General features: G+C 33.6%; 1 protein-coding gene across 3 annotated transcripts in view; it reads right to left on the minus strand.

The window, feature by feature from the left end:
• Nucleotides 1-8,656, minus strand: part of LOC107057660 (probable serine/threonine-protein kinase At5g41260) — a 17,085-nt gene extending 8,429 nt beyond the window's left edge. The window contains exons 1-8 of one of the 3 annotated variants that reach the window (XM_006356293.2): nt 8,491-8,656; nt 8,139-8,294; nt 7,821-7,888; nt 7,551-7,713; nt 7,196-7,416; nt 6,645-6,780; nt 4,122-4,255; nt 3,902-4,007 (exon numbers count right to left, since the gene is read on the minus strand). In XM_006356293.2, the coding sequence (XP_006356355.1) occupies nt 3,902-4,007; nt 4,122-4,255; nt 6,645-6,780; nt 7,196-7,416; nt 7,551-7,629 (676 nt within the window). In that variant the 5' untranslated portion in view covers nt 7,630-7,713; nt 7,821-7,888; nt 8,139-8,294; nt 8,491-8,656. The remainder of the gene's footprint in view (nt 1-3,901; nt 4,008-4,121; nt 4,256-6,644; nt 6,781-7,195; nt 7,417-7,550; nt 7,714-7,820; nt 7,889-8,138; nt 8,295-8,490) is intronic. The other 2 variants (XM_015312801.1, XM_015312802.1) reach the window with 2 other exon arrangements.
• Nucleotides 8,657-15,200: the final 6,544 nt, after the last annotated feature.

Genomic DNA, 15,200 nt, shown 5'->3' on the forward strand with positions numbered 1-15,200 from the left:
ATGGCACGGTGCTACACAAATTATATATAAAAAGTAGTCACCGGAATGATGGCACAGTGCTACACAAATTAGTTATGGGAAAATAGTCACCAAGAAAGATACACGGTGACCCAACTTTTGCTAACATAGTCATTGGCCGGACGGGCGGCATATATGGATAATACGCCGCCCGCCGGCAGTGGAAAGCTCTTTTGATTGTTTACCAAGATCGTACATGCTCTGATACCATGTGAGAAATATAGGAAAATAATATTATTGAATTGTTGTTGTTTCTACATTATAACATTGAGACCCTATTTATAGACACTAGAATACAATCTTTTACCAAGTAGGATACTATTTACTATTCCTATTTCTATTTGTATTCTTATTCTTATTCTTATTCTAAATAGGATTGTATAAACCTATTCCTATTCTACTAGGATTGAATAAATCTATTCCTATTCTAACAGGATTGTATAAACCTATTCATGTTCTAACAACTACCTTTGCCTTTTGAACCACAGCCTTGGGGATTGGTAATTTGGTATACTTACAAAGTTTTTGAAAAGTTCTTTAATTATGATTTATTAAGAAATATTGCCATATATGAATAAAGTTTTGATAAGAGGATTCAATGCTAATACGAATAACAAACAAGGTCTGGCCATCTCCCACTTACAGTATGCTGATGACACATTGATATTTTGTGATGCAGACAGCTCTCAACTAAAGTACTTGAGAGTAATTCTGACCCTTTTTTAAGCCATCTCAGGCATACACATCAATTGGGGAAAGAGCTTCATCTTTCCTGTCAATGAGGTGCCTAGGATAAACATGCTTGCAAATATTCTAGGGGGGAAGGTAGGAGATCTCCCCACAACATACCTTGGCATGCCTTTGGGAGACAAGAGCAGGTCAAAAGGTATTTGGAACAACATTCTAGAAAAGTGTGAGAAGAAGCTGGTGAACTGGAAGAGTCAATATTTGTCCTTGGGAGGAAGAGTCACACTCATCAACAGTGTGCTAGATGCTCTACCCACATATATGATGTCTGTTTTCCATATGCCTGCAAATGTGATTGACAGAATGGATGCAATTAGGAGGAATATTTTGTGGCAAGGAAATTGTGATACTAATAATCATAAATTCCAGCTAGTGAAGTGGGACCAAGTCATTCTCAGCAAAAAGGAAGGAGGTTTGGGGGATTAGGAATTTGAAAATCCAGAATCAAAGCTTACTTATGAAGTGGTTATGGAGATTTGCCTCACAAGAACAAGCTCTCTGGAAGGAAACAATAAAGGCTAGGTTTGGTATGGAGAATTTGTGGATCACCAATCTGGCCACACAACCCTATGGATCTGGAGTATGGAGATCCATTAGAAATTTATGGATCAATTTCTTTAACAAATGCAAAATCAAGGTAGGGAATGGTGGAAGGACTTTGTTCTGGGAAGACAAATGGGTGAATCAGGTGACTTTGAGAAATAGGTTCCCTATTTTGTTCAACATGAGCCTTCAAAAAGAGGCTACAATCAGAGAAATGAGAGATAATCAAGGGTGGGATCTAAGGTTTAGAAGACATCTAAATGATTGGGAGGTCAATAAAATAAGTTGAGCTACTCAACATTCTAGGGCAGTGCAAAGATCTAAACACAAATGAGTACAATCTATTTTGGAATCCAGATGAGCAAGGCACATTTTCAGTTGGCTCGGCTTATAGAAGCTCACAAAGACCTGGTACTCATATAGGTGGATGGCCTTGGAAGATGATTTGGAAAGTCAAGATACCATTCAAGACAGCATGTTTCATTTGGCTGTTAGCCAATCAGGCTGCACTCACTCAACACAACCTCATGAAAAGAGGCATGCAAATCTGTTCCAGGTGTTGGTTTTGTGAATGTGAGGTCGAGACAATAAATCATCTCTTTCTATATTGTAGAGAGATTGCGAAGTTGTGGCAAATTTTCATTAACTTAAGGGACATCAGTTGGACTATGCCAAGGAACATCAAAGAAACTCTGGCTTGCTGGAACAAAGATGGGAATCTGCCTCTCCAAAGATGTTTTAAAAACAAGAGCTGCTCTATGCAGAATTTGAAGCTGAATTGCCTGGTTCTTTTCTTTTTTTGGTGTAAACATGAATATCCTCAAGATGGCAGAGGATATTCCTAGTATTTTAGAGTTCTTATGACCTCCATAGGAGTTCTTAGCTTTTTGCAATTTTTGGATGTAGTATTACTAGAATACTCCTTATGTATTCTTTTGTTTATAATACAAGTTATCTGTCTCAAAAAAAATAAAAAATATTGCCATATAAGCTCTTTGATCGATAAATGGTAGAGGGCAGCTCGATGCACTAAGCATCCCGCGTTCACGCGGGGTCCAGGGGCTTGGACAAATGGAAGGAAATCACCTAATGTCTTCTGTCACCACTGGGATTCGAACCTGAGACCTCACCTCATGGCTTGGCCTAATACTGTCCGTTGGGAAGAAATCACCTAATACTTTAGCCTTTCTACATGTTTGGTTTTTTATGTGTTTCAAAATTTTTTGCATGCTTCACTTCAATTGCTCCAAGTTTGGCCAATAACCGTGAAAAATATTTGTTGGAAGGCTGTTAGATTAGCTTATCATCTGCATCACTCTCCTTTTATCTATTTAAAAAGTTCAACCAAAAGAAGCTATTTGTCAAAGCTTGCCTTTGTAGTTTTTAGTATTTTGGAGCTAAATTTATAAACTACTTCATGCAGCAGAGATAAGTGATGTTTCCAAAGACCACAAAAGTAATTAATCCCTGGAACAAAGATCACACTGTAGCAGAGGTGACACTGGTGTACTGTTCTCTTCTAGCCAAGTCTTGGTGGACTGTTTCACCACTACTTATGTGGGTGGAAAGTAGCATTTATCTTTAAAGAATGTAAGATATATACACCCGCAGTATAAGAAAATTTTATACCATCAGATCACCTTTACCTATTGTAGTAGGTAAATACAAATACCATATATTAGGCAGGCTTATCGGTAGATATTATTGGGTGTCCTGATAATGTAAAAAACTCTATACACCGAAGATGTATATAGCTTAAAAACTCATCTTTAAATTGGTCCAGTACGTGCAAGTTGGCCTGGATACCACCATTCTATTAGTAAAAAAGTAGTTGTGTGTGGACAAACAGCATTTTATGTCCTGCTTAGTTGCTTGACATTTTGCTTTTTGGATGACCGCGGTGTCCGGGCCAACTTTCTCGCACCTCGACTAATTCCACGGGATACCTCCCACCTCCCACCTCCCACCTCCCAACAATAGGTAACAAGTAACTCTGTCCACCAAGGCTAGGGCAGATGGAAAGAATCACCTAGTTTTGTTTTTTTTTGAAACTGAGAAAAAAAAAATCACCTAGTGTTTTTGTCTCCATTGAGTTTTGAAAACTTCACATTTTGCTTCCAAACACTTTTAGCTGTTTAAGAAATTTCAATAACGTATATATCTGGTAAAGCAGTAACACAACTGCTACTGATAGATAGATGCAACAAGGAGAAAAGTTTCTGCGAAGACAGTAAACTCTTACATATATATATATATATATATATACACACACACAGCACTCTTGTTCCTGATTTCAATATATACTACATTTAACAACAACAACAACAAACCCAGTGTAGTCCCAAAGCGGGGTCTGGGAAAGTAGAGTCTATGCAAACCTTACCCCTATCGCATGGAGGTAGAGGTTGTTTCCGAAAGACCCTCGGCTCGAGCAACACACAACAGACCAGTTAAAAGAAAAATACAAAAGTAGAGAGAACATAGAAAACAATAGGGAAAGCATAGCATAGCATTCAAAAAATAGGAACAATAACAATATACTACCTTTAACAATTACAAATTAAAAATATGATGTATATGTATATAGAGGTACCTGTCCTCAAATATTCAGGAGGAGTAAATGCCAAGTTTGTGCTGTAACTTTTTCCGTCTCGACTATTTTTCATCAAACCAAAGCAAGAGAGACGGGGGTCGCCTTCCTGAGAAATAGACAGTTGGTAGATCATTAGAAACACTCAAATCCTTAAATCTGTAAAACTTGAGACTTACCAATGACCATAAAAAAAAAAATGACCATGGCACTAGGTACTTACTTCATCAAATAATATTCTATAAGCATTAAGATCATGATAAAGTGCCCTCCCTTTGATTGTACAATACTCGAGAGCCTGTCCAAGATACAAAGCCACCCTTAACCTCATTGCCCATTTCATGGGTTGTGTCTCCCCTGGATATGTAAATACAATAAGTCAACTGAAACTTCACCGATCACGAAGAAATATATGTTCCCTTAGATCTTTAAGAAAGTTGTGATTTTCATTTTCCTTCATTAAAGCAGTAAGAAGATATGAGTGTTCCCATCTCATCCAATCTCATTTTACATTTACCGACTTTCTAGGTGAAGTTCGGATTTCATTATTAGGTTAACTTAAATCTTCAAATTGTCTAGACAAGTGATGGGGGTAAATGAGGCAAATTGTAGATCAACATACTATAATAATCAATCAACTTTGCCTTAATTTCAAAACAGTTCAGGTTGGCCATAATCCTCCTTGTTCCTTTTCCCTTGAATTCTACACAAGTTACTGCATCCTCTCTTCTCAAAATGTGGATCCGACTCTTGATCACACACTAGAACTACTATAGAAAATCAACCAGGGTTGAGCCATCCAACATAGAGTAACCTCACAACGATTTTCTTAGGGCTACATATAGCTTGCAGGTAACACCAGGGCAACAGCAGTACGATATTTGAGAAACAGATCAAAGAGAACAATAAGTAAGGACTTAAACCATGGATCTGGCATGAGTTTTTACTCATTTACCTCACTTGTGGATAAGTTCAAAGCCATGGATCTGGCATGAGTTTTTACTCGTTTACCTCACTTGTGGATAAGTTCACCAGTAGTATACAAGATGAGGTTTCATGGTGGTATGTGCTGACAGTACTGTGTTAATTGATGAAGCTAGTGAAGGAGTCAATCAAAAATTGAAACTGTGAAAAAGGTCACCCTAGAAATAAAGATTTTTTTATGACTAAGTAAGAAGAATATGCACACTGCAAGTTGAACCCTGATAAACAGAAAGAGTGAAGTGAATTAGGTGAGGGTGTGACACTTAACTATAGACAACTAAGATAACTAGGCTTAGTAAGAGTGAAGTGAATTAGGTGAGGGTGTGACACTTAAATATAGACAACTAAGATAACTAGGCTTAGTAGTGAAGACGTAACACACAAAATTAAAATAGGATGACTGAAATGAAGGAGTATATAGATGTGCTATGTGATATGAAGATACCTAACAAAATAAACATAACGTAAAAGAGAAAGGTCAAGTCATATGGCTACAAATGTTAAGCTTTTAGTATGGGACCTTAGTATGGGAATGAATATCATGCCTTTAAAGCTCAATATACCCATAGCATGAATGTTGTAAAAGTGCAAATGTTAATACAAATGTGCGATACAAGGTTGGAGAAGATAGAAATATCACATTAGACAGAGTGGAAGTAACATATATAGAAGATTGAATGATTTTCTCAAAATGAAAAACATACAGAAGATAGAATGAGAGGAAGTTTAATATAGTCATGTCTTACGTAGCCTTACCGGTGCAAAGTTAAGGCACTACAGTGATTGAAGTTATTAAAAGAGGGCAAATAATTCCTAAAATATTATTTTTATTATCAGTTGAAGAAGTCCTAAAATCATATGGAGCTGTGTCAAAAAGGCCCACAAACTCAGGGAATTAAACGTAAATAACTAAGAAAAGAACACACAAAAAGAAAAACATCCATAAAGGCATACTCAACTAGTTGGAATTAGAGTTTAGTTGTAGTTATTACACCTGCATTAAGTCCAACGTTTGTTAGGAGACTAACAAGAGTCTCTTCACTCTGGTTAGAAACATGTATACCATGGGACAAGTGTGAAATTTATCGAACTTTCAGTTTTTTTTTTTAAATAATCAGAAGACCTCCAGGATTCTTAAGTTTATCTGAGAAATCATTATTTATCATTGGAATAAGGAGCCCAAATAGAGCTGAATCGACATAATGATTTATATAGCTGACCTCAACCGCTTTGGGATAGAGTACTTTAGTAATTTATTGACAGTATAAAAGCACTAGTCAAAAAGGAGTTAAAAGATTTTTAATATTCACACCGTAGAGCAATTAAAAGGGGAGCCAGTTACTATAGCTCTGCTAAGGAAGGGTGGCAACAGTGGTGTCACTGGCCTTGTTAGGGGCACAAGTATGGTGGTCGAACAAGAAAAGGACAAGTACAATTCTTAATATTAGAGCCCTTGAATTGTACATCTTCATTTATGAATACAAATTATTTTGTTTGCTTTTACTTTTTTCTGATAGACGCTCCGTCCCCAAAAAGAAAAACGAAATATTTAAAAATATATATTATTTCCATGATTCTACCTAGGTAGGGGTAAAGTCTGCGTACATACTACCCTCTCCGGACCCCACTTGTATTACACTAGGTGTGTTATATATTCCCATGATTAGTACAACCTACTATGAACTTCTTTAAAACAAGGAAAGCAACGGTACAAGGGTCATAACTAGGATGGAAAATAAAATTAAAATGTAAATGAACTTACAGTGAAAGAGATGCTTTGCGAGTGTCTCATTGGGCATAAATTCTGCCACAAGCAGCCTCTCATCACCTTCACAACAACAACCAAGAAGATTCGCTAACCTATTGTTGCGGAGTTGACCAACTGATCTGGCTTCTTCCTGAAGTTCACGATTTGGAGGATAACAAAAAGGAAGTTAAAATCTATTGCTTAAACAATGTAAAGCAAGAAAACGACAAGATACTCAATTTCAAGCTATTAAAAAACATCGAAAGGTGCATGCACTAACGACAAAAAATAAGACGTGTAAAAGCGTCATACTTCACTTTTGCATTTACGGATCAGTTGTCTCATATAAGAAACAACTGGAATGATGCTTTTAAATAACAGGACAGCTTAAGATCTCCGACATTCTCTATTTCCTTTCCTATTCATTGTTATTTTCCTTTTGCAATTAAACATTATATCACCAAAAGTTAGCCGAAAGGAAAAAAATTATATCATTTTAGATAACATGAATATAGAAACTTAAATACCTGATGGAATTATAGAAATGCTCTTTATGAATAACTTACTAAGAACTGTCGGGAATCCGGCCATGCAGATCTATTAAAGCGTTTGACAGCAACTCTCCTCTGGTTCTCTAACTTTCCTTTATAAACAACATTAGGAGCTTTTTCACCATGTTCTGAAACTATATTCTCTACAGCAAATCCAGAAGTAGATATTCTCAGCTGCTCAACAGTAAACTCGCGGAACGTAGGCAAATCACTAACTTCAGCTCTTTCTTCATCATCTATTAGAAGAATGAAAACCGAAAAAAACATTTTCACAATAACAAAAAAGAAGGAACACGAACCGACAAATTTACAATTCTGAATGAACTGCCCTTGGATGATGATAGAAAATACCAAGAAAAGCTTTACATACCAGGATTCTGAGCCTCACGAACAGGACCATTCTGTCCACTCCAGCAACACGAGGCGAGTTTAGAAGACTCACAGCCCATCCTATTACCCCGCCTACTTTAGAGATATAACTGCAACTTTTTTGTTTGTATCACAACCACCACATGTTCTTCAGCTTAGAAGATCTGCATTTGAGTGATAAGAAGTATTTTCATTACAATTGCATCCTGACTATTAAAAATATATCCTTTATCATTAAACTAGAAACAGAAAGATAAGGTTAAAGACTCACAACACAACTGTTAGCCATACACAATTTCACGTGTACACCCCAAAACATCATACAAAAGTCGATTGAATCTGCTATCCAAAGTTCAAACAAACAACAAAGCACACAACAGTCCATTCAATTAGCAATCCACAACTCAAAGATGGGGGACAGAAATTCCAAACACACAGAAACTTCACTAGACATCAAAAAGGTAAAAAAAAAAAACCAGACAACAAGAATCATACACATCACATTTCAGCTACATCACAAGTCAAGCAAGAAATCAAAAAAATTGGAATCATGAAAAAAAGAGTATAAACCCAAACAAAAAAAAGGTACCTTTAGCATAGATTAAAAAAAAATGAGTCAATCCAAACAGTTGCTATCCACATAACGAATGAATCCCAAAGCCACAAACTTTCTTCCCAAATCCAATCAAGAACCAAAAAGCTCCCCTTTTCCAACTGAATCAACACACACCAATTCCAAACCACCCTGAAAAATTCATTATGCAAGTCAACCCCAAGTCAAAAATCAAATCTTTTCAAGCTAATAAACAAAGCCCAAGTCTAAAAACCACAAACACCACCAAGAACAAAAACCCCACATACAAAAACACATCAATCTTCAAAAGGGTTCAAAGATAAACACACATATATCAAGAAAATAAACACTAACAAACCAAAAGCACCTTTCTTGAAGATTAATTGATTCAAAAAAGTGCAGCAGATTAATTTCTTGAGAGAGATCAAGAAAGTGAAAATGGAGTCAGGTGAAGTAGAGCATATATATATATATATATAGTAAAGAGGATAGAGAGAGAGACATGTGAAGAGAGAAAAAGGAAAAAAATAAAAGATGTGTTTGTACAGATCCCTTTTCAGTGTGTGTACATATTACTCAGTTACTACTAGGACAACTACTACTTAGTATAACGTGTACTATTTTTCCTGCTTTTTTCCTGATTTTCCACCGACATTAAACTCCCTTTTTCTCCTCATATATTTTTTTTTCTAAGACACCAAACACCATAATCTATTGTCTATCCATCTGGCCTTGGCCACAAAACTATGATATTCAAGTTGTGGTATTATGTATACAATAATATAATAATATTGCTTCAAAGGTCTTGGGGTAATAATATTTACTTCATTCTATATATTCATCTTCTTCTCTTTTTTTTCCTTAATAAATTCTGTGTACAGTCTATACTCCTTAAATCTCACTTTGTGGAATTTCACTAATTACGTTATTGTTATTGTTGTTGTTAAGAATTCATTTTTTTCTTCCAAATGATATTTAAAAAGAATTTATGTTTTTTTAATAATCAGTACTTTCACCAACTATGAGATGTTTGCTTATGAAAAATGGCACTTGAAAAGTTGGGTAATTTTGATAATAACAACAATAATGACATATTCAATATAATTTTATAAATGAGCTTTGGATTTTGGAGAGGTCAATACACATACAGATGTTATTCCTATCTAGACAGATAGAGAGATTGTTCCTGATAAATCCTCGACATAAATTGAGTAATGTGTAATCAAAACTAATATAAAATTATTGAAACTTACTTAAGCGACGTTGCTACTTTAATATTCAGGGTATCTCAAAAAATAATTAAATTGTCATTTACTAAAAATTCAATGTATAATAAGGTTGATAGTTAAAGTACAAGCATTTTGATTTTGTTGAGTGAATGTCAGTTTTATGAGTTGTTAATATTATTTTTATAGTTTAAAGTGGTTTACGCGGGAATTCATTCCTTCAGTTTTATGAGTTCCTTGCATGATAGAACACTTGAAATTGTTAGCAATTGAGGATGAACTTTAAGCTTTCTATGAATGAAAATTCGATTAGCGAGCTCTGTTATGATCACTATATTATTATCACCGCTACAAACTAATTCACTAGGGGATTGAAGCGATACTAATAACCTTAGGAATAGAGATTGAAAAGTCGCTTTTAATCTCAGGTGCAACCAAACTAACTAGATTGATCATAATATCGTGAAACCTATTTAATTTTATTGTACTTTTCTATATGATATAACTTTTGCATATGAAATACTTTGAAATATTTATTAAAATTTTGCAATTATTTAAGTTGACTCATACATATTTTTTACTTCTGAAGGATAGAAGTTTCTTGCATGATAGACTTGTCTATATCTGTGAGACTAAATTTGTAGGTCTTCATGTTATTTTAGGTGACAACCAAGCAATTTATTTTTAATTGAAGGATAATATCAATTCAAAAGAGTGTTGTAGAAAAAATAAAGACCATTCATATCGCTATGAATACCTTCGTCTAGGTCTCTTATATAGCTATGAATCTCTCAATTATTGAATAAGCTCTATTAATTGATTGTTACTATGAGAGTCAAATATGACCCAAAATTTAATGGTCCTCTCAATTCACCCACAATCTTGTGGGTTGGACACAAAATAATTTCACACTGGCAGATTTTAGCCCAACTCGATATAATTCATCTTTAAGTGATCTCCAATTTACTCCAGTTCTAATCCATTTTTAAGATTTACTTTATTTGAATTTACTACTTGAAATTTATTTTGGGTCGGGGCTCGGTCCCATGAAAAAGGTCTCAAATTTTGGGTTAGAATTGAGTCTCGAATTGGGGTTAGGTTTCGAAGGTCGAGTTTCGAGTCAAGTTTGAATTTCGACTCGAAGGTGGATTTCCAATTTTGGGTCTCGAGTTAGGATCGGGTCATGATTGAGTGTCAAAACTCATATGAAGATCGAGTCTCAAGTCGAGGCTGGTCAGAGTTGATTCTCGAGGCTTAGGGCTTAGGTTAGGATTGAGTCTCGCTTTTCAGGTTTTGAGTCAACGTCAGGTCTTAATTGAGGTTGGATCTCAGGTCTCATGTCTAGGTCAAGGCCGAGGGCCGGGGCTCGAGTCTTGGGCTCCACCTGAGTCGAATCTTGAGTCGAGTCACGAATCCCAGGTCAGTATTTGGATCTCAAGTCTAAGGTTGAGGTTCCTAGTCAGGGTCGGGTACTTCTTCTCCTTTCTTAGATTCTCAAGGTCGAGGATCGGACCTTGAGCCAAGATTGGAGGTGTTCAGGATTGGGTCTCATTCCTAAGCTAGGTTAGTGTCATGTCCCTAAATTGTTGCTATAAACGTATAACATTTTCTAATGATAAATTGTTTTACTTGTTTCAAATTATACATTGTGTTTGAAATATTTTAATATGAATTACTTGTGCAAATTTCATTTTTAACACTAAGATAGTTTGGTATGACATAATAAAAAACACCAATTTGGGATGAAATCTCCATCGAATATTTTTGAACATTAAATGAGTCATAAAGTCGTTGGCTTTCATTTATTACAAATTTGATTTGATTTGGTCTTATAAAAATAACTTTTTTCTCTAACATAACCAAGAAAGGCTATTGATTTTCCTTTGGGGGTTGACTTTCAACATCTATAATATGCTATTAAATGTGTGTGGTATAAGAAGAAATATATTTTCAATTTTGCCAATTTGATGTTAGTTTATTTGCTTAGTTCTTACTCCGTTTATTTTTATTTGTTCACTTTAGATTTTACACGTTTTAAAAAAAATAATGACTAATCTGAATATTTTATCATAATATTCATATTAATTGATGTATAGTTTTAAATCTTGAGAAGTGATTTGAAGATTTAATGATGAGGGTAAAATAAAAAAAAATTGATATGTTAAAAGTGACAAATCAAAATAAAAATAACAAAGGAAGTATTTATGTCATCCTGAATTACATATTTAAACATAATTAGGAAATAAGTGGGTTGAGTCATAATTTGGAACAAACTTAGCAACGTAATTTATGATTTATAAAAGTTATATAAAAGAAAATTGTAGAATTAACTACCTCAGAAATGAGTTGAAACTTTATGTAACCAACTAATTAAAATAAAATAATATTCTCTCTACTCCATTTCCTTTACCGTTCTTACTAAAAATAGATGATTCATAGTACTTGTCATATTAAAAAATGAAGACATAATTAATCGTTTGTTACCGTTTATTCTTAATTATAAATACGAAGAGATTAATATGGTGCAAAAGAAAGAAGTATTAAATAGAGAGGAGGAATAAGTAAGGATAATTTAATCAAATTATCTTTTAGTTAATATTTTCCTGAAAGAATATGCAAAACAAAATATGACAAGTAAAATGAAACGCGATAAATATGGCCATGTTTTAGTTTGAATTATTTACTTCATTTAGTCAAATAGACCAGCTCTAATATCTTAAAGAGTGTTTGACTGCTTTAAGAAAAAAATCAGCATTTAATGATATTTTTCTACATAATCACAAATAATTTACATAATTTGAGTAGGCAAAGATTGGATCAGGCTCCCTCCATTATAGATTCTCTTCAAAAAAAAAATCAAAGCACAATTAAATAATTGATATTTGTCTTATTTTAAATTTTAAAGGCTTAGATTTAATTAAATTAATAAATATTTTAACTATAGTTAAGATTTTAATTTGGAAAATCAATCTCCATGAAAATCTCAACAACTTCCACGAATTTAGGAATCTATTAGTATCAATTATTATCAAGTATATTTTTGGAAAAATTGTATGAAATAGCAAACTATTAATTTAAATTAAATGTTATAGACATAGTTTATTTTAATTCTAATTCGCAGCAAACATCCCTTTTTTGCCATCTGATTCGATATACAATTAGCCATTTTCGGTATACAATTAGCCATTTTATACATTTCGGTATAAAATGTGTTTGTGTTTGTATAAAACGAGAGAAAAGTGTATATACAAATACAAATACATATATTTTCGTCTTATACACGTATAATGATACAAATATAGATCTTATTATATAAATTACAATGTATAAATGAATTTATACAAAACTGAACAATTTGTATAAAATTGGATGTTTGTAGCGAATTATACAAATCAAAAGCTCCATAGCAAACATAAAATTTGTTATGGAGCGCAATTATGCAAACTATAGCTATAACATACAAATATACATGTGAAAGTTGCTCATTTTTTTCCATCTAGCTATAAAATGAGATTATGTAACTAAATGAGTAATTATAAAATTATTGCTTTTTAACCGTAGGAATAATATTATCTCCCACATTTGATTTTTTTGTGACATATTTCTGTAACTTTAAATTAAAAATAATTAGTTGAGGATCAATTACTAATTCAAATGAAAACAATAAGCGCTCTTAATAAGTTTTAAATGAGATAAAATCTATGTCCCCGCAGTATAATGTAGGTGTTGTAAAATTAAAGCAAAATAAGACAAGAAATATAGAAGATAAAAGCAATAGAAATAGGGAGACAAGAGATGAGAGCTTTCTTATTATTCCAAGTCTTCAAGTGTCTACAATATGAATCCTTATGCCTCTATTTATAGTGTAACATAGAGGCATACAAAAGGTTAATCATAAACATGACATTAACATGAATATAATGGGGAGGTTATGGAAGTGAAAGGTTACAAGAATAATGGTTATAAAGGTGGAGGTTATGGAGGTTATGGTTATCTTCATAATGGAGGAAAGTAATGGAGTAACTTCTTGATGTAGTGGATATCCATAATATATTATTTTATAACATTTAGCGAATCTTTTTTAAAAGTGCTTTTGAGAGTCAAATTACGATTAAGGGTAAATATTAATGTATTTTTAATACTAAAATTATTTTATACAGAGAAATTAGTTTAAACATCAATTACAAAAAAAAAATTAAATTTTTATTTTTCTTAAATTAAATTAAAATGTTCATATTCAAATTTTCAATCTATATTATACATTTTTTTGAAGGGTTAAAATCTAAGTACAACGCGTATTTTTCTCCCCTCGATAAAAACTTTACTTGATATCTCGGAGACGATGCATTCCAATCTTATATCACAACTTCTCAAATATTGATGTTGGCAATCCTTAGTGAATAAGTTTACAAGATTATCACTTGAATGGGTCTTTGAACGTCTATCTCACCATTTTGTTGAAGATCATGTGAAAAAGACTTTTGGTGAAATATGCTTTGTCTGATCTCCTTTGATTGTATCCTCCCTTCAATTGAGCTATATATTATTAATCAGTCATTATACATATTCAAGTATTTCATCTATTGCCAGACTGAAATAAGTCTCATTGCATCCACCACTGGAGAACATATCTCCATTTAATAATGTCGGGACTTTTGCGAAAACCCTTTATGCCCCGAGGCACAAACAATACTTTATATCTTACGGTTATACTTTCGCACAATGATTCATTTGTACCCCACTGACATATATTTTGATCTATGAACTATAAGTTCAAAAGCATCACTTTTCTAAGTGAAACAAAATATACTTGAATAGTGCATTTTATTTGGCAAATCATTTATCTGTCCACATTAATGACAGATTCGAATTTAAGATCCTCGTAACCACTTATAGCATTGAGTGCTACTTCATATCAAAGATACCGTCAATGGTCATTTTGACTTCGATTTCCAATACGACATAACTTATCGAGATCTCTTCATTTTTCATCATTTTTAGGTACTTGTAACCTTTGCCAAGGTTTTATGAAGTGTTATGTCATAGTGCTCTTTCAAAGCACTTACCTCATTATCATGGCCATTTTGATAATTTGCTCCTCTCCTTCCTCAAGGAGTTTTACGTTTGGAATCGATTGGTCTATCACGCTTCTTGGCGTACCATAGACTCTGTCCTTCAAGGACTATTTATTGGAGCATTTGCAGCTTAATTAAAATATTGGGTCAGCAAATACATCTGGCAAATTATTTGCAACATTTTGCAAATGAATTATCTCTTGAACTTCAAGTTCACAATTTTTTTTAACGAGGATCTAGATAATTCACCTCGTACATAATTTCAGCTGCTAAACATATCTCCCCCTAATGTTAGAAAATCTAACATTCTTCCCCACAACATTTGAGAATTTATCTTTGTGCGTGGTAGAGCAATTAAATCATAACCGTACATTCAACACTTTAGATGAAAATTATTTGGTTCCTGACCCTGAACAAATTGTGATGGGAGAACCTTATTGGCTTGATGCATACATGTTAAATAAACTCATCTCATACCAAATTTTATTTGAGAGATTTGTTCTCATAATCAATGGTCTAGCTATAATTGGAGGCAAACAATTTCTGCTAAACCAACCAGTATTATCAACATAATTTTATAGTTTGGAACTGTGCTCTTAATTTAACAATTTGAGCAAACAACCTTACAAAAACCAATTTGTAAGTTGATACAAATGCACATGTGACCATACCATAGATGCATCTATTAAATCATAATAGTAAGCGGTCCACATGGCAGGTGAACGGGCCCATATTCACCTTTTTATATGTTCCAAATAATTTCAGGGGATACAATC

This window comes from Solanum tuberosum, unplaced genomic scaffold (assembly GCF_000226075.1).
Source record: "Solanum tuberosum cultivar DM 1-3 516 R44 unplaced genomic scaffold, SolTub_3.0 scf00217, whole genome shotgun sequence".
NCBI lineage: Eukaryota > Viridiplantae > Streptophyta > Magnoliopsida > Solanales > Solanaceae > Solanum > Solanum tuberosum.